The sequence below is a fragment of the Pseudochaenichthys georgianus genome, chromosome 6 (genome assembly GCF_902827115.2).
Source record: "Pseudochaenichthys georgianus chromosome 6, fPseGeo1.2, whole genome shotgun sequence".
Classification (NCBI taxonomy): Eukaryota; Metazoa; Chordata; class Actinopteri; order Perciformes; family Channichthyidae; genus Pseudochaenichthys; species Pseudochaenichthys georgianus.
In genome coordinates this window covers 24400213-24419076 of record NC_047508.1, presented here as the reverse complement: position 1 = coordinate 24419076, position 18864 = coordinate 24400213, and the positions used below count along the sequence as shown (strand labels likewise).

At 39.5% G+C, this 18864-nt stretch overlaps 2 protein-coding genes across 2 annotated transcripts; both read left to right on the top strand.

Moving 5' to 3' along the window:
* The first annotated feature begins 8108 nt into the window (after positions 1 to 8108).
* prr5a (proline rich 5a (renal)) lies at positions 8109 to 14682 on the top strand. Its single transcript, XM_034084320.2, is given in 15 exon segments — positions 8109 to 8320; positions 9447 to 9577; positions 11536 to 11585; positions 11588 to 11660; positions 11747 to 11827; positions 12317 to 12365; positions 12479 to 12536; positions 12640 to 12731; positions 12823 to 12963; positions 13358 to 13444; positions 13446 to 13493; positions 13596 to 13872; positions 13954 to 14036; positions 14038 to 14107; positions 14110 to 14682. Coding segments are annotated over 15 exon segments (1452 nt in total). The 5' UTR covers positions 8109 to 8242; the 3' UTR covers positions 14244 to 14682.
* A 1693-nt stretch (positions 14683 to 16375) lies between these two features.
* Positions 16376 to 18808, top strand: tmem60 (transmembrane protein 60). Its single transcript, XM_034085232.2, has 2 exons — positions 16376 to 16573; positions 16819 to 18808. The coding sequence occupies exon 2, from the start codon at positions 16909 to 16911 to the stop codon at positions 17311 to 17313; it is 405 nt and encodes a 134-aa protein (XP_033941123.1). The 5' UTR covers positions 16376 to 16573; positions 16819 to 16908; the 3' UTR covers positions 17314 to 18808.
* Positions 18809 to 18864: the final 56 nt, after the last annotated feature.

Here is an 18864-nt window from a genome sequence, read left to right as displayed (position 1 = left end):
GTTACTGTGAATATCTACCGTACATTGTTGGTTATCAATCAATCAATCAATCAATCAATCAATCAATCAATCAATCAATGTTTATTTATATAGCCCAAAATCACAAATGTTACATTTGTCTCAGTGGTCTTCACAGTGTGTACAGAATATCAGTATGACAATACGACACCCTCTGTCCTTAGACCCTCACATCGTACAAGGAAAAACTTCCGGAGAAAACCCACAGTTTAAAGGGAAAAATGGGAGAAACCTCAGGGAGAGCAACAGAGGAGGGATCCCTCTCCCAGGAGGGACAGACGTGCAATAGATGCCGTGTGTAAATTGAAAAGATAATACATTTGCAACATAGGTAGTCCAAATGTTTGGAAATGCATGTGTGTATAATAGGAAGATGAATCCACAAGGATATCCATCCAGGACCGATGATCCATGACCACAGCCACGACTCGCGATCCAGGACACAGGACCGCAGGATCATCCATGACTCCGGATCCCGGCGTATATAGACACCAAAAAGAAAGAAATTTGGGGAAGCTGGGTTAATCGCAACATGAGAGTACACAGGTATAGACAGAGAGAAGGAAGAAGTAAGATGTCCCCCGACAAACTAAGCCTATATCAGCAAAACTAGGGACTGAATCTAATCAGCCCTAACTATAAGCTTTATCAAAAAGGAAGGTCTTAAGCGAACTCTTAAAAATGGATAGGGTGTCTGCCGCCCGAACACAAACTGGAAGCTGATTCCACAAATGTGGAGCTTGATAAGAAAAGGCTCTGGCTCCCATTGTACTTTTAGAGACTCTCGGAACAACCAACAACCCTGCATTCTTGGAACGCAATGCCCTAGTAGGACAGTAGGGTATAATGAGTTATTTAAGGTAAGATGGCGCCTGCCCATTAAGGGCTTTGTAGGCAAGAACAAGGCAAGGCAAGGCAAGTTTATTTATATAGCACTTTTCAACACAAGGCAATTCAAAGTGCTTAGGGTTAGGGTTAGGGTTAAAATGGCATTTAAAATCAGTCATTAAAAATAAAAGCTAATAAAATAAACATAAAAAGAAAAAATACATGGATAAAAGTTGCAGTGCAGTCTAAGATATGAATAGTTCAATTAAAAGCAGCGACAAAAAGAAAAGTCTTCAGCCTGGATTTAAAAGTAGTAAGAGTTGCAGCGGACCTGCAGGTTTCTGGGAGTTTGTTCCAGATGTTGGAGCATAATAACTGAACACTGCTTTAGAAGAATTTTAAATTCTGTCCTGTGTTCTATAGGGAGCCAGTGTAAGGCAGCCAGAACAGGAGTAATGTGGTCTATTTTCCTAACTCTGGTTAGTACACGAGCTGCAGCATTTTGAATCAGCTGAAGCGACTTGACTGACTTCTTGGTACTCCCTGATAATAAAGAGTTACAATAATCCAGCCTAGAAGTAACAAATGCATGAACTAGTTTCTCTGCATCGTTTTGAGGCAAGATATGCCTGATTTTTGCAATGTTACGTAGATGGAAGTAGGCGGTCCTTGAAATTGATTTTATGTGGGCGTTAAAGGATAAATCCTGATCAAATATAACACCAAGATTCCTTACAGTCTCACTGGAGGCCAAATTAATGCCATCCATAGTTAGTATATCTTTAGATAATTTGTTTCGTAGATTCTTCGGGCCAAGTACAATAACTTCAGTTTTGGTCGTGTTTAACATCAAAAAGTTTAAGGTCATCCACGTTTTTAAGTCCTTAAGGCAGTCTTGAATTTTATTAGATGATTAATTTCATCAGGCTTGATTGATAAATATAGTTGAGTATCATCCGCATAACAATGAAAGTTTACAGAATGATTCCTTATAATATTGCCAAACGGAAGCATATATAATGTGAACAAAATAGGTCCGAGCACTGAGCCCTGTGGCACTCCATGGCTAACTTTGGTTTGCGTGGAAGATTCATCGTTAACACGTACAAACTGAGAGCGTTCAGATAGATAGGACCTACACCAGCCTAAAGCAGTTCCCTGTATGCCAACTAAGTGCTCTAGTCTTTGCAATAGTCTTTACTGTGAATATATACATTACATTGTTGGTTACTGTGAATATCTACAGTACATTGTTGGTTAATGTGAATATCTACATTACATTGTTGGTTACTGTGAATATCTACAGTACATTGTTGGTTACTGTGAATATCTACATTACATTGTTGGTTACTGTGAATATCTACAGTACATTGTTGGTTAATGTGAATATCTACATTACATTGTTGGTTACTGTGAATATCTACAGTACATTGTTGGTTACTGTGAATATCTACAGTACATTGTTGGTTAATGTGAATATCTACATTACATTGTTGGTTACTGTGAATATCTACAGTACATTGTTGGTTACTGTGAATATCTACAGTACATTGTTGGTTACTGTGAATATCTACATTACATTGTTGGTTACTGTGAATATCTACATTACATTGTTGGTTACTGTGAATATCTACAGTACATTGTTGGTTAATGTGAATATCTACATTACATTGTTGGCTACTGTGAATATCTACAGTACATTGTTGGTTACTGTGAATATCTACAGTACATTGTTGGTTACTGTGAATATCTACAGTACATTGTTGGTTACTGTGATTATCTACAGTACATTGTTGGTTACTGTGATTATCTACAGTACATTGTTGGTTACTGTGAATATCTACAGTACATTGTTGGTTACTGTGAATATATACATTACATTGTTGGTTACTGTGAATATCTACCGTACATTGTTGGTTATCAATCAATCAATCAATCAATCAATCAATCAATCAATCAATCAATCAATGTTTATTTATATAGCCCAAAATCACAAATGTTACATTTGTCTCAGTGGTCTTCACAGTGTGTACAGAATATCAGTATGACAATACGACACCCTCTGTCCTTAGACCCTCACATCGTACAAGGAAAAACTTCCGGAGAAAACCCACAGTTTAAAGGGAAAAATGGGAGAAACCTCAGGGAGAGCAACAGAGGAGGGATCCCTCTCCCAGGAGGGACAGACGTGCAATAGATGCCGTGTGTAAATTGAAAAGATAATACATTTGCAACATAGGTAGTCCAAATGTTTGGAAATGCATGTGTGTATAATAGGAAGATGAATCCACAAGGATATCCATCCAGGACCGATGATCCATGACCACAGCCACGACTCGCGATCCAGGACACAGGACCGCAGGATCATCCATGACTCCGGATCCCGGCGTATATAGACACCAAAAAGAAAGAAATTTGGGGAAGCTGGGTTAATCGCAACATGAGAGTACACAGGTATAGACAGAGAGAAGGAAGAAGTAAGATGTCCCCCGACAAACTAAGCCTATATCAGCAAAACTAGGGACTGAATCTAATCAGCCCTAACTATAAGCTTTATCAAAAAGGAAGGTCTTAAGCGAACTCTTAAAAATGGATAGGGTGTCTGCCGCCCGAACACAAACTGGAAGCTGATTCCACAAATGTGGAGCTTGATAAGAAAAGGCTCTGGCTCCCATTGTACTTTTAGAGACTCTCGGAACAACCAACAACCCTGCATTCTTGGAACGCAATGCCCTAGTAGGACAGTAGGGTATAATGAGTTATTTAAGGTAAGATGGCGCCTGCCCATTAAGGGCTTTGTAGGCGAGAACAAGGCAAGGCAAGGCAAGTTTATTTATATAGCACTTTTCAACACAAGGCAATTCAAAGTGCTTAGGGTTAGGGTTAGGGTTAAAATGGCATTTAAAATCAGTCATTAAAAATAAAAGCTAATAAAATAAACATAAAAAGAAAAAATACATGGATAAAAGTTGCAGTGCAGTCTAAGATATGAATAGTTCAATTAAAAGCAGCGACAAAAAGAAAAGTCTTCAGCCTGGATTTAAAAGTAGTAAGAGTTGCAGCGGACCTGCAGGTTTCTGGGAGTTTGTTCCAGATGTTTGGAGCATAATAACTGAACACTGCTTTAGAAGAATTTTAAATTCTGTCCTGTGTTCTATAGGGAGCCAGTGTAAGGCAGCCAGAACAGGAGTAATGTGGTCTATTTTCCTAACTCTGGTTAGTACACGAGCTGCAGCATTTTGAATCAGCTGAAGCGACTTGACTGACTTCTTGGTACTCCCTGATAATAAAGAGTTACAATAATCCAGCCTAGAAGTAACAAATGCATGGACTAGTTTCTCTGCATCGTTTTGAGGCAAGATATGCCTGATTTTTGCAATGTTACGTAGATGGAAGTAGGCGGTCCTTGAAATTGATTTTATGTGGGCGTTAAAGGATAAATCCTGATCAAATATAACACCAAGATTCCTTACAGTCTCACTGGAGGCCAAATTAATGCCATCCATAGTTAGTATATCTTTAGATAATTTGTTTCGTAGATTCTTCGGGCCAAGTACAATAACTTCAGTTTTGGTCGTGTTTAACATCAAAAAGTTTAAGGTCATCCACGTTTTTAAGTCCTTAAGGCAGTCTTGAATTTTATTTAGATGATTAATTTCATCAGGCTTGATTGATAAATATAGTTGAGTATCATCCGCATAACAATGAAAGTTTACAGAATGATTCCTTATAATATTGCCAAACGGAAGCATATATAATGTGAACAAAATAGGTCCGAGCACTGAGCCCTGTGGCACTCCATGGCTAACTTTGGTTTGCGTGGAAGATTCATCGTTAACACGTACAAACTGAGAGCGTTCAGATAGATAGGACCTAAACCAGCCTAAAGCAGTTCCCTGTATGCCAACTAAGTGTCTTTGCAATAGTCTTTACTGTGAATATATACATTACATTGTTGGTTACTGTGAATATCTACAGTACATTGTTGGTTAATGTGAATATCTACATTACATTGTTGGTTACTGTGAATATCTACAGTACATTGTTGGTTACTGTGAATATCTACAGTACATTGTTGGTTAATGTGAATATCTACATTACATTGTTGGTTACTGTGAATATCTACAGTACATTGTTGGTTACTGTGAATATCTACAGTACATTGTTGGTTACTGTGAATATCTACATTACATTGTTGGTTACTGTGAATATCTACATTACATTGTTGGTTACTCTGAATATCTACAGTACATTGTTGGTTAATGTGAATATCTACATTACATTGTTGGTTACTGTGAATATCTACAGTACATTGTTGGTTACTGTGAATATCTACAGTACATTGTTGGTTACTGTGAATATCTACAGTACATTGTTGGTTACTGTGATTATCTACAGTACATTGTTGGTTACTGTGATTATCTACAGTACATTGTTGGTTACTGTGATTATCTTTAATAATCTTTTAATCATTTCTAATAAAGGATTTAATTATGAAAAATAAGAAGTGTACATTTAAAATAGAAAAAGTGACAATTACAGATGTTGAATGTCTACTAGGTAAATGTAATGATAAACCACCAGGAGTGGATAATTTAGTTGTTACATTTCTTAGATATGTTGCTAATTTTGTTGCAGAGCCTATCTGTCATATTATACATTTGAGTATTGATAAATGTATTTGCCCACAGGCATGGAAAATAGCAAAAATTATTCCACTTGCAAAAAATCCAGCTGGACCATTTTCTGGTACAAATAGCCGTCCAATACGTTTATTACCAGAATTAGCAAAGATAATAGAGAGAATAATTTTCAATCAAATACAAAAATACTTTGAAGGTAACAAACGTAATACTGTGTATCAACATGCTTACAGACCTGGCCATTCCACATGCACCGCTTTAACACAAATGACAGATGACTGGAAGGGCGAACTAGATAATAGGAAGTTAGTGGGTGCAGTACTACTCAATTTTAGTTCTGCTTTTGATGTCATTAACCATTCTTTGTTGTTACACAAGCTGGAACAATATGGTTTTCATTTTGAAACGCTGAAGTGGTTAGAAAGTTACCTGACAAATCGAAGTCAAACTGTTTTTTTTAATGGAAGTCTCTCAAAGATGAAAACAGTCACTTGTGGAGTACCTCAGGGTAGTTGTTTGGGACCACTTTTATTTTCTATTTTTACAAATGACCTACCATTAGTTAAAAGGTGAACCAAAATTGCAACTACATTTAAACCATATTGAAATTGAACAGGTCAAGGAGACAAAATTGCTAGGTATAACCCTGGATCATAAATTATCTTGGTCTAAACAAATTGATAATGTTGTATGTAAAATGGGAAGGGGTGTGTCACTTGTAAAAAGAATTGTAAAATATTTGCCTATGGATGTCAGTAGACAAGTTTTGGATGCTTTGGTTCTGTCGCAGCTTGATTATTGTTTGGTTATATGGTCTAGTGCTGCTGAAAAAGATTTAAACAAAGTACAAGTAGCACAAAATAAGGCAGCACGATGTGCACTGCAGTGCTCCTACAGAACCAGAGTCACTGAAATGCTGGAGACACTGAAATGGTTAACTGTCAGACAGAGGTCAACTTATATTTTATTAAATGTTGTCAGAAATATTACAGTGACTCACTCACCAGATATATTATCACAAAGGTTTATAGCGCAATATGCACAACATAACTATCAAACACGACATACAATAGAAGGAAGGTTTGTATTACCCAAATCTAAATCAAATATGGGACAGAAAACAGTCATGTACAGAGCCATGATCAGCTGGAACTCTTTACCGGTTCACATCATTCAGGAAAATTCTCAAGTACATTTCAAAAGGTTGCTAAAAAATTATTTAAGTATTACAAAGTAAATTTGAACTGTGCCTGTGGCTATGTATGCATATATTATTATGTATACTTATTTGTATTTACTTTTGTTTGGCCTTAGGATGGCGATGATTGGATGACCATTTTAGTTTTCACTTAATTTCACTGTAAATTGCATGAAATTATGAGCTGTTTTGTTTTGTTTTAATTTTGTTGTATGTATGTTTTGAGTGTGTGAGGACTCCAGGAAGAATAGCCAATGCTCATGCTAGTGCTAATGGGGATCCTAATAAAGACATAAAGACATCTACAGTACATTGTTGGTTACTGTGATTATCTACATTACATTGTTGGTTACTGTGAATATCTACATTACATTGTTGGTTACTGTGATTATCTACAGTACATTGTTGGTTACTGTGAATATATACAGTACATTGTTGGTTACTGTGATCTTCTACAATACATTGTTGGTTACTGTGATTATCTACAGTACATTGTTGGTTACTGTGAATATCTACAGTACATTGTTGGTTACTGTGAATATATACATTACATGTTGGTTACTGTGATTATCTACAGTACATTGTTGGTTACTGTGATTATCTACATTACATTGTTGGTTACTGTGATCTTCTACAATACATTGTTGGGTTACTGTGATTATCTACAGTATTGTTGGTTACTCTGTGAATATCTACAGTACATTGTATACTGTGATCTTCTACAGTACATTGTTGGTTACTGTGATGTTCTACAGTTGGGACGTTACTACTGATATTTTTAAAGTAACTCCAGAGTTGCTGTACTTTTTGGTTGGAAACACGGTATTATACTCTAAAATGGTATACAGTAAATTACTGTAAATAACTGTGGATTTCACAGCCATTTTTTACAGTGTGGAAATGCAGAATTATCTGCTAAATGCCCGGGCGTGCTTTGACAGATGGTAAGACACCCACTGTGTTAAACGGCATAGATTGGGGTCATGTTCAATAATATGCGTTTACTACATTCTATTGTGTTTACACATCCACATGTATACCAAGTACAGTCTGCTCTATGCTGTGTAGGACTACACGAGACCAAATCATTGATGTGCATGTAGCTCGGTTGTAATATGATTCAAATATAGTATACTGCATCTAAGGAGCAGTCTTTTAACTAGGCTATGTATGGTCTATATGTCTACAGATCGTTTGCGTTTTTAAAACTTAATGAGTAAACGCATCACGTTGTCGTGTCGGTGCATGCCACAACCCCTGCTTCTGTGTTCCCCTTGGATCCCAGTGATTTCCCTGTTTTGCATAAACCTATAACCACAATGCGCGTACACGTTCCGCTCGCATTCGCGTACACGCGCCCATGGTTCGCTTTGCATCTCGTCAAAACAAAGCGGGGGGCGAGCCAGTGAGTGAGTGAGCGAGTGAGCGAGCAAGCGAGCGGCAGCGCATGCTTCATGAATGAGTCCCTCTCTACAGCACAGAGACCCTCAGCCTGCACCCTGATGCCAGTGAGGGTGCGCTGACCCCCGGGGAACAGTAGAGGAACCAGCCGCTGATGATCCCGGACAGTGAACGCCTCGGCCCGGTGCTACAGGACCGTTTCATCCCTCCAGGAACAACACGACAGGACAAGGCACGGTGAGAGCTACAGTGGGCGGGCAGAGGCGCATGACATACGACAACTTTGTGGCCATAATCATACAGTTTGTAACCATACTTATGATGCATCTGTGCCCGTGTCTGTGTGTGTCCATAAGACAATGTTTAGAGAGGGACTTGGCTTCATTCTCTCGTCTGTTCAGGTAGAAAAAATAGAAAACCCTCCACGTACGCACGACTGGCTGTACATTCCTCCCTGTCGGAAAAAACGTGGACTGTTGATTGCGTGTCTGTGCGATTGATTGTCTTATGTCGAATAAACAACATGTGAGGCAGTACACTGGGATATCAATAAGCCAGAAAAGCAATAGAGCCCAATTTAAATTAAAAGTGTTATCCATCTGACTGTAGTCGCTCCTGAAAGAGAAAGAGGAGGGGTGAACAAAAGCAGAAATGCCCAGACTGGCCTGGCATGGCATGTCGGGCAGTCTGTCTCTGAGCCTCTGGCTGAGATGTGGATTTACTCTGATAAGACTGCAGGCCAAGCCATCTGAAAACACTCAGATCACCCATTTTATCACGCAGGCAGGGTGGCAGTAAGGGAGGCTCGTGTAGAGTCTTTGTCTGTGGAGTGACAGCCCAGACTGTTGTTCTCCCCTCTGACCAGGGGATGGTGCTTTACTATGCCTACTGTGTTTCTATGGGGGAGACACCCAAAATACATTATAATACTGTACAGTCATACTGGCTGGTGTGGCTTTTAACAGGAATACTCCCTCACTCACACTTATACTGGACATGTACACACTTGCATTTCCTTTTTTCTCTCTGATGAAAATGTGTGTGTGTAATTGTGGCACGGTTAGGGCGTAGCTTGAGCTCTGATTGCAAAACACTCTTTCATAGTATTTGAATAACAAAGTAAACAGAAAACACCTAGGTCACCAAATGTGCAGCTTGTGTTTTTACTTTCATATGTTTTGTCTGTATTAGGGGCTTCAGTGGTCCTTTATTTTATTAATTGAATCAAAGTAGGTGTAGGAGTATCATTTTCCCCCTGATGCCCCACACAGCTGCTTGTAATCCCTCCTGTTACGCTCTGGTATGTGCCTTTGATGATAGGTTTCATTAATGTCCTTTGTCTCCACACTTATGTCTAGATGCTTGATGGACTCCGGCGGAGGCATGCCTCCCGGCCCTCCACCAGACCCCTGTCACTCAACTTCAGCACTTCTCTTGCCCCTCCCCCAAGCCCAGACATGGACAGCAGCAGTGAGCATCCAATCAGGAGGTGAGGCTCAGTTTCCTGGGATTAAAATTTCACAACACACAGCATCCTGGAAATGCATGAAATATTAATGAGCATTCATAAAAATCCCACCACTGCTCCTCCCAAATTATTTCATTAAACAACCGTGCTTTCAACACACGTTGACTTAATGATCTCCTGGTGGGATGTTTGTTTTCTCATCAGTTTGTACACTCACTTTCCATGTTTTCCTGTGTGTAGTGTGTGTGTGTGTGTGTGTGTGTGTGTGTGTGTGTGGTGTTGTGTGTGTGGTGTGTGTGTGTGTGTGTGTGTGTGTGTGGTGTGCGTGTGTGTTTGTTTGTGGGGGGCGTGGAAGGGGGTCCTTTTTGTTGACTGCATTGCTGTCAGCAGAGAGTTTGTGGAAAGCATGGGTTTAAAATATATAATTTCCACCCCTTCTTCGAGGTGCTGGTTCTCCCCAAGTACCTCTTGAAAATATGCAAAACAGTGTTTACTTTCATGTTCTGAAATTAGTTAGGATTCAACAGGAAAATATGTCATGGAGGGGAGGTTGTCTCATATAGAGCTAGATTGACAAATTCTATGATGACAATATGATCTGTAAATTACTATTGGCTGATGTAAGGCTAGGCGCTAACAACGATATTTTTGATTTAAAAAACATAGAATAGTGATATCATTTGAGTAATACACATATTATAATACTGTGTGAATAAATGATTTCCTTTTCTTTCCATTCACATTTAATCTCCCTAACCAATTATAATTTTCCTTCAAATGTATCTATAAAAACGCAATACCAATGTCAATTCTATTGGCAATGATAATCGTGTAATGAAAATCTGATATTGTGATAACTCTTGCTGTTTTATTGTTATCATTGATTGTTTTAATATTCCCAATAATCATTCAAACTTTTAAACAATCAGTGGGCCTACCAGTGCTGGGACACTTATTATATACTCAAAATGTGCAGCTAAACTTTGTTTTTATTAATACATATTTCTAAAAGAGATACACAAATGTCCAAAGATATAGTATGTCAAGTTGGATTTGGGAAAATGCGGTCAAAAAGATGTAGAATGCATACATTTTTTGGATTGGTATAGTCATGAAAATATGGAGCTTTGGGGATTAAATATTTAATTCATAAAAGTTCTAAACATCATAAGGAATTGTTCAAACAGGCTAAGATATGTAAGACTGTCGACAGGATTAGAAAATATATTATTGGTCCAACCTTTAAAGCTATGTTAGGCGGAATACATTAAAGAGGAAAACCTTTAAACTCTCAAATATCAAAAGCATTTTTAGCTTCAAGATCCGGTATCAGGCCTCCTCTAGTCTGACCCTTGCTCTGCTTTTTTACTTTGTTGTCCTGCTTAAGTTGTGCTGAACATGGGAGAGCAGGAAAACCTTCTTTATTGTCCCTCATTGTGTCACTGCCTTCCTATCCCTGTTGTTGTAATAAGCAGAAATTCTTCCTCCTCCGCCTCCTCGTGTACAGTGACAAGCACAGCAAGTCCCAACTGCTTCAGTCTGCTTATCCTGCAGTTCCTGCGGCTTCTGTGCATAAATATTTGTTTGCATCAATGATTGGTATTGTATTAAAAGAGAGGAGGAAGTATGCCCCCTGTCAGTGCATGTGCTATTGTTTCCTCCTCTTCTGAGACTTCAGGCAAGAGCGCTGGCCCACCTCTCGGCTTGGCTCCACCCATGCTGCTCTTAACGTGCTCTTAACCATGCATCATTCTGTCCTACTTTTCCTCTTCCTCTGTCACCACGGCTTCTCTTTCTATTGTCATTGTGCTTTTTCCTTCTCTGGCATCCTCTATCCCTCTCTCAGACTCACACTGCTTATGTTCTCCCTCTGGCTATCTCCTCTGGGTTCTTCTCTGTATGTCAGCTTGTAGCCTGACCTGCTTTCTCTCCTGTCCACTACTTGTTTCTTACGACTTCCTCTATATCTCCCTCATGAGGACTCTGCACCGGCTGAAGCTGATGAGCTCCCCAAGCCTCAGTGAGCTGGGGAGAGTGAGAAAAGTTCTCCGGAGGAAAGAGGAGAGAAGCAGAAGAAGGGAGGATCAAACGCCACCTGGAACAGGTACGCGGCTTAATACAACCACGGTGGAAAAAAACCTCAGCGGCTAAAATTAATTTTGAACTAAAAAAGATTATGTCGTGTTGCAGCATCCACAACGCTGTCATAGCAGTCTTCCAGAAGAAAGGCTTGGCCGATAACGAACTCTACGTCCTCAACGAAGGTGTCCGGTAAGTTTAGAAAGAAACTGCCACACATTCACACAGTACAGAGAAAACAACCTTATTTTAGACCATTGATGTCATTTTGTGCTATAATTAGTATAATCACTGCCTATCCTATGTTGGCTGACTGAACATTTTCTTGTGAATGAGTTTATTTGTTTGCGTGTGTCAGTGAACTGTATGTGGGTTTGGAAAGTCATGTGGTTATGCAAGATATGTCATTATCTTTCTGAACTGGACCCATCACTTCTATCCTATCAGCCCAGTAAACATATTTCCATGTAAAGAAAAGCAACAAGGAGGTGGACCGACGAAAACAGAGACCTTAGTAGTTGGCTTGACATCCTGGTGTTATTTTTCATGGTGTTACACAGTCACATGGAATGCAGTTCAGTAATAAATTGCAGGTTTAAACGCCTCATTTCCACAAAATAAAGATTTTCTGAATAATTAAGTGTGTGAGTCATAAAGTAATCCACATATTTGTTTCTTCAGGCATCTGTTGAAGACTGAGCTGGGGTTCTTCTTCACAGAATACCTTCAGGTAATAAGCTTTTGATATTGAATGATATAAGATAAGGGTTAGTATAAGGCGTCAAAATGAAAGCGGTGGTGTCTCATATATTTATTTAATGGCATATTTCCTTGTGTTCACAGAACCAGCTGCTGACAAAAGGCATGGTCATCCTTCGGGACAAAATAAGGTTTTATGAAGGTATGGCTGACTGAAAGATAGTCTGAATGCATTTTGTTGTGGTCTGTGTCCATGAACTTAGCTTGAGTCAACTCTATTTCTACTTTATGTGTTATCAATGCAGGTCAGAAGTTACTTGACTCTCTGGCAGAGACTTGGGACTTCTTCTTCTGTGATGTTCTGTCGATGCTGCAGGCCATCTTCCATCCGGTCCAGGTACACAAATATCTTGCTGCCTGACAACTTCACTGGATGATGATCATTGTTGCTAAGTTCTTCTGTTTGTTGTTGTCCTTAACGTGTGCAGGGTAAGGAGCCCTCTGTCCGACAGCTAGCTTTGCTTCACTTCAGGAACACCATAGTCCTGAGCGTAAAGTTGGAGGACGCCCTGTCTCGACCTCGGGCCCGTGTTCCCCCCTCTGTTACACAGATGCTGCTTATTCTACAGGTAGGCCTGCAAATCACACATGAAACTAAAAGTAATAAAAACACCAACTGTATTTAGACTCAAATTAGTACCTAATTGAATAGAATAGACAAATTAGTTGTGAAAACTTGTAAATGTGATTCAGTAGTCAACAGTTGATTGTCGATCTGAGCCTATTATTGTTTTATTGTATCTATTTTTTTTGTTTTGTTTCTTAGTGTCTCAACTATTATAGTAGTAACATTCTACATTTGAGATGTTAGACATGCAAGAACAATATTTTGCGATATTATTATTTAATAAATAGCTTATTCTGTGAATAGTTTTTTTCATGGTTCTAAAGCACTAATGAACAGCTTTAGGCTGATTTATACTGGAGTGACTTTGATGCCTGTCTGTCTCTGTCTGTGTTTAGGGGGTCCATGAGTCGCGCGGTGTAAATGAGGAATACCTGAGGCTGGAGTCTCTGATTCAGAAGGTGGTCTCGCCCTACCTGGGCACCACACGGGCTTTACTCTGAAGACGGGGCTGAGTCTCATTGCTGTGTTTGGGTGAGACTGTGAACCTCAAAAAGAAGAGTAAAAATTGCCACGTTTCTGGAAAGAGACATAAAGTTAACCTTCTTATCCTTCTTTTATGTCTCTCAGAGAAAGCGTTCACCGTGGGGCTGGTCAAAGTCTACAGATCAAACCGTTCTAAAAAACCCTGTGGTACGATCCAAAAGCTACAATATCCCTCTGCTGCTGACCCCTGTGGCTGAGTATGACCCAGATGCCAGCTCTGTTGGCAGTGGAGGAATTCGGCGCCACTCGGCCTGCGAGATTATAACATGCCTGGAGGAACAAGGACTGGTTTACGCTGACTTGGCCTCCGGATCTGAACTGTCTGGCCCCTCCTCCAACAGGCTGTGTGTGGGCTCTCAGTTCAATGGTATGTCACAGATTAAGATGTCTGAAAAACTGAAATCCTACTGTAAAAATGCTCAATAATCCAGTACCCTCTCATTCATAGGTATTGTACAAGCGGGAGCGGGTGCCATGGCCTTGCCTCTTTCGTCTGCCTCTATCCATCTCCTTCATTCCTCAGGAGCTCTGGCACGGCACTGAGGCTACAACAACAATGACTGATCTCAGTAAAGGTGCATCATCCTCGCCGCCCAGTGAATCATCAGCCCTGAAACCATTATTGGACAAGTGCTAGACTCTGCAGACTCAGACTCAGATGGGATAGTTATTGATTTCCCACCTCACTCCTCAGAGGCTATGGGGTACTGCCGTGACAGCAGGCAGAGCACTGTGTAGCTGTGGCTGCTTTAAGAACACACCCCTCCTCCAGTGTGTACACTGATAATCTGGGAGACAGATTAAAGAATAATTACAAGAAACATTTCATTAAATTGGTACCATCTTCTGTTCTTATTAGTCCATTCCAAGTGCTTTCAATGGTGAATGAAAACCTTGCAACTCTAAAGTTTCAACTATTCATCCAACAAAAAACTAAGCAAATCCCAGTGGAATTATTATTATCAATGCTCTAAAATGTTTGACCAAGTTTTGAATTTGGGATATAGTTGCGACTTTATCCAAGCTCTTTATCCAGAGATTTCCAATGTTTTCATTAACACAAAATACGTTGCATTAACTTCCTAAGCGATAAATCTGGTGATATTCTTATACTTTTCTTATTGTCAACAACTCTCTGAAATGAACAGCAATGAATGAATCTCAGAAAGATTTCTTCTGAAGAACAAATCCTAATTATCATGTCCCACTGCCACAGACCTCCATCTTGTCCAAAAATACTAAAAAACACATGGAATGTGCCATACAGTTGCACTAACCTGTTACCTGATTTGAAATAAAAACGGGCACTTTAGTTTATAATGACTCAATTCAAACATTCAATTTGTTGGTACTGTAAAAACTCACAAGATCATCAGATGTGAATTAATCTGTGGCTGAAAGATGTCCCCAAAAAATGCACTATTAACTTAACTACAGTGCAGAATTACTCAGCTTTTGTGACGCATTTAGAAAATGTATGTCTTAAAAAGAACAAGATTTGTTGACAATATACAAACAATAATATATCCTTTAACTCAAAGAGAAGCAAGACAATCTTTAACTGAATTTAACATCATCAATAGAGTTATGAGGTTTTTTTCAAACAGCATCATTTTCTTGCCTCTACTAATAAGATGGCCACCATTTACATGGAAAAAGTGACAGACACGTTACATATTTATCATGGATTGTTTTGTATGTGTATTTTATATATTCTGTTTACGCTTTGTTGTCTGCTTTTAGCAGTAACAGTAATGAGGTCTTCTGCTCTCTCTTTTGTACGACATCTTATGAAAATGTTGACTTTTGGATTGTTTTTATTGTCAGCGGCGGTCATAGAGGTTTATATGCAACTTCTTATCTTAGAACAGACATCAGTGTGACAACATTTGCTTTTCTGTATTAGCTCCCTACAGCCGGACTTTGAGGAATGATGATGTTTATTGTTTACATTTGATAAAGACATGAACATTTTGACTGAATGTCGTCTCACACACTGTATTTTGCACCACCACTATGTTGTAAATAGAAATGCATTGTTGTTTTTTAGGACAGCTTGATAGTGTAAAGTGAACTTTTACCTTTAAATGACTTGAGATTTTAATAAGGGCTTTTTATCTGAATCTTTTTCAAACAATGTTTTACCTCAAGCATTTTGTACTTTACCTTTTTTGACAATCTATGATGTCTTCGGAGTTGTACTTTGTATTAATTTGTTATACTAGCCCAGTAAAAAAATAAATACATTTGAAAAGTATTTAAAACCATTGGTTATCGCCTTCTTTTAACACTTGATTTATCATAAGTAAAATGTTGCCCTGATTAATACTGCCAAGTGTAAGAGGGGACATACAGTCAAAGCTGGATATATTTGTTATCGATGAGTCAAACTCCATTAAGCAATCTATAATTAAGGGCCAGCATTTTAGAAAAACTGAGGTCGTAAGTCCAAATCCCCCCAGTGTACCACAAACGCCTCAATTTTGACCAGTGACCATAAAGAATTAGATTTTTCATATTTTATAAATAGATTTCAAAATAACTAATTTGTGCATGTTTTTATTAGTTTTTATCACCCTCAGGGTTGAGCTTTCGGTATACATTTTGATTGTGGCAATAGTAAATCTCAACTCAAATTCTACTTCATAGATTTATTATGTAACTATACACAGTCGGGGAGAAATGTACTGGACCTGGAGTTAAGATGAACTGGGTGTTCTCAATAGAAGCTACAAACCACCTGCAGTTATTTATCAAAACATTTATCAGCTGATAAAAGAATACATTTTTTATTTGGAAAGGGTGTACCGGAAGTCTTCAGCTATTCTATTTAAAATTATGCTTTTGTTTTGTAAAGACTTACCGGAAACTTGCAGTAGCTGCTTGCCGCTGCTGCTGGCGGAGTTAATCTGGAAGTGGCTAAATGCTAAATGCTAACTACACTGTAATGTTCGCTGTCATTGAGATACTTTAAGCTTAAAACTAAACCGTCTGTTTAAAAGTGCTGACGTTGGTGTCGCTGGTGAAGAGTCGTTTTTTTTAAAAGGCTGATTCCCCTGGTCTACTTGGTAAGACATATTTCTTTTAACAATGTTTTTTTGGGTATCATGTAAGCTACAAAGCTAGCCACCATACAGTAGCTTAAGTGGAAGTAAAAGAAAAATGGGTCTTTAAAAAAGTGATTTACATTTTCTAAAAGCCTGAGAGCTAGTGGAGGGAGTTTTGATGTGTGAACAAAGTTACCTCCTATTTCTCAGTCAAGACATCCATGAGAGAAAGAGATTAAGCCTGCTGTGTTTTGGTTTGTTTTCAGATCTATCTGTGTGGGTGTGTGGGTGTCCTTGGCTGTGCTTCTCAGTCTCTGTGGTGGGGTTGACCCTGGCTCTGTGCCAGCCCTCTGTAGATGAAGATGTCCCTGGCCCAGCGAGTGCTCCTCTCCTGGATCTTCGCCCTGGTCTTCCTCATCATGCTGGTCCTAAAGCTGGACTCCAAAATCCACTGGAACTGGTTTCTCATCTTCCTCCCTGTGTGGACCTTTGACACAATCCTCATCCTCATGCTAATTGTGAAGATGGCGGGGCGCTGCAAGCCGGACTTTGACCCCAGAGATGGTGAACAGAGCCTGAAGAGGAAGCTGTGGTACCTGACAGCCATGCTTCTGAAGCTGGCCTTCTGTCTTACACTGTGCTCCCGCCTAGAGAGGCTCACTGAAATGTGGGTCAGTTTGGTGTGCATCCCCCTGTGGGTCCTAATGGGTGGAGCGCTGGTGGAGCTAGGACACAATGTTTTCCACTACAGGAGGGAATGAACCACACGACTTTGCAAAACAAGGATTTTAAATGTAAAGTAAGGGAGAGAACCTTTTATGCTCAAGAATGTCTCGCTTGGGATGCACCAATCTGATTCACTATGTGTGTCAGGTCCGATACTGACCCTTATAAAGTGGACCGGTATCAATCAGACATATCGACATTATATACATTTTCTTTGTCAATGTCATTTTAACATTCACAGTGTCTGCTGTAAGTTACATCTTATTTAAATTACAGCAGGTAGCAGACTCAATGACGTGTGGTAGCGATCCCAGCAGTGTGCACATTCGTCCACCGTGAGTTTTCGCAAAATGTGGTTTACACGCTTGGAGATTTCATGTACTCTACTCCACACAGTTTTGCGTCTTTAGCATAAAACGAGCCTTAGCATTGTTTTAGCGTTCACATTACTGCCTTATTGCTTTTGGTTGCAGAATTGGGTCAAGGATAATAAGAATTACAAGAAGATGAACCTATTCTTTCACACGCCACTGGGTTTAAGAGTTAAGGCTAAGCAAACGGAGGCACAGAAGATCTGCCATGGTGATCCAAAACCAGTCACTTGCTACACTACACTAACCCAATCTGCACTAGCATACACTGTGTGCCACTGAGCCATACTACATGTGTTTATGAAATCACTGTTGACATTTTCATCACTATCTGATCACTTTTGTAAAGCAGCAGAAACCTCACAGATCTCATGTGATTGTACACACATGTATGAATTATATTTGTCAGCCATCCCAGGATGTCTCTCTGCCACTGACACTATTTGAATGTAAAACCCTAAATGTCCTCAAATATAAAAGTACTTTTGTAGCACCAAAGTTCATGGTAATTGATCGAATATCCTCATCTCTAGACCAAATACTCTTAAAGGGCCAGTGTGGAGTATCTAAAGGAATTTCTTCGCATAAAGGCAATATAATATTCATTAATGTATGATCTCCTAAAACCAAGTTACTGGGTGTTTCTCAATGTCGAGGAGGCTTGCTTGGTAGCATATGTACCTCCGAGTCAGTGGGTGTTTCTCGATATCAAGGAAGGATGCTCCAGGGCCACTATTTCAAGGATGCTACATCATCGAGTCCCACCGAAGGACTGTTCCAATGTCCAGGCTGTCTTAAAATCCCCCACATTGTGGGGATTTTAAGACCGGAGTCTACACATGTGCAGCCTCGAAATTTCCCGCAACGAAGTACGCCGGCCTCGGTAGAATTCCAAGTATCCTGGACATTAGAAGTTTGGAACAACCCTTCGGCGGGACTCGATGACGTAGTATCCTTGTTTCTCTGGAGCAGCTTTCCTCGACATTGAGAAACACCCAGAATGTTCTTGAAGGCCATCGTAGTACCGACACGCTTTTACAACTGTAGTAGTACTATCGCCTCAATTTGATTGCTTTAAAGTAATTAGTTAGGATGGCCTCTGTGCCAGGCAAATATAATTAAAGATACCAAAACATTGTCAGTTTTGCAGTTGGCGGCTTGTAAAGGGAGGGACATCCTACACACTGCCCATTAAAGTAGCCAGAACGACTTATA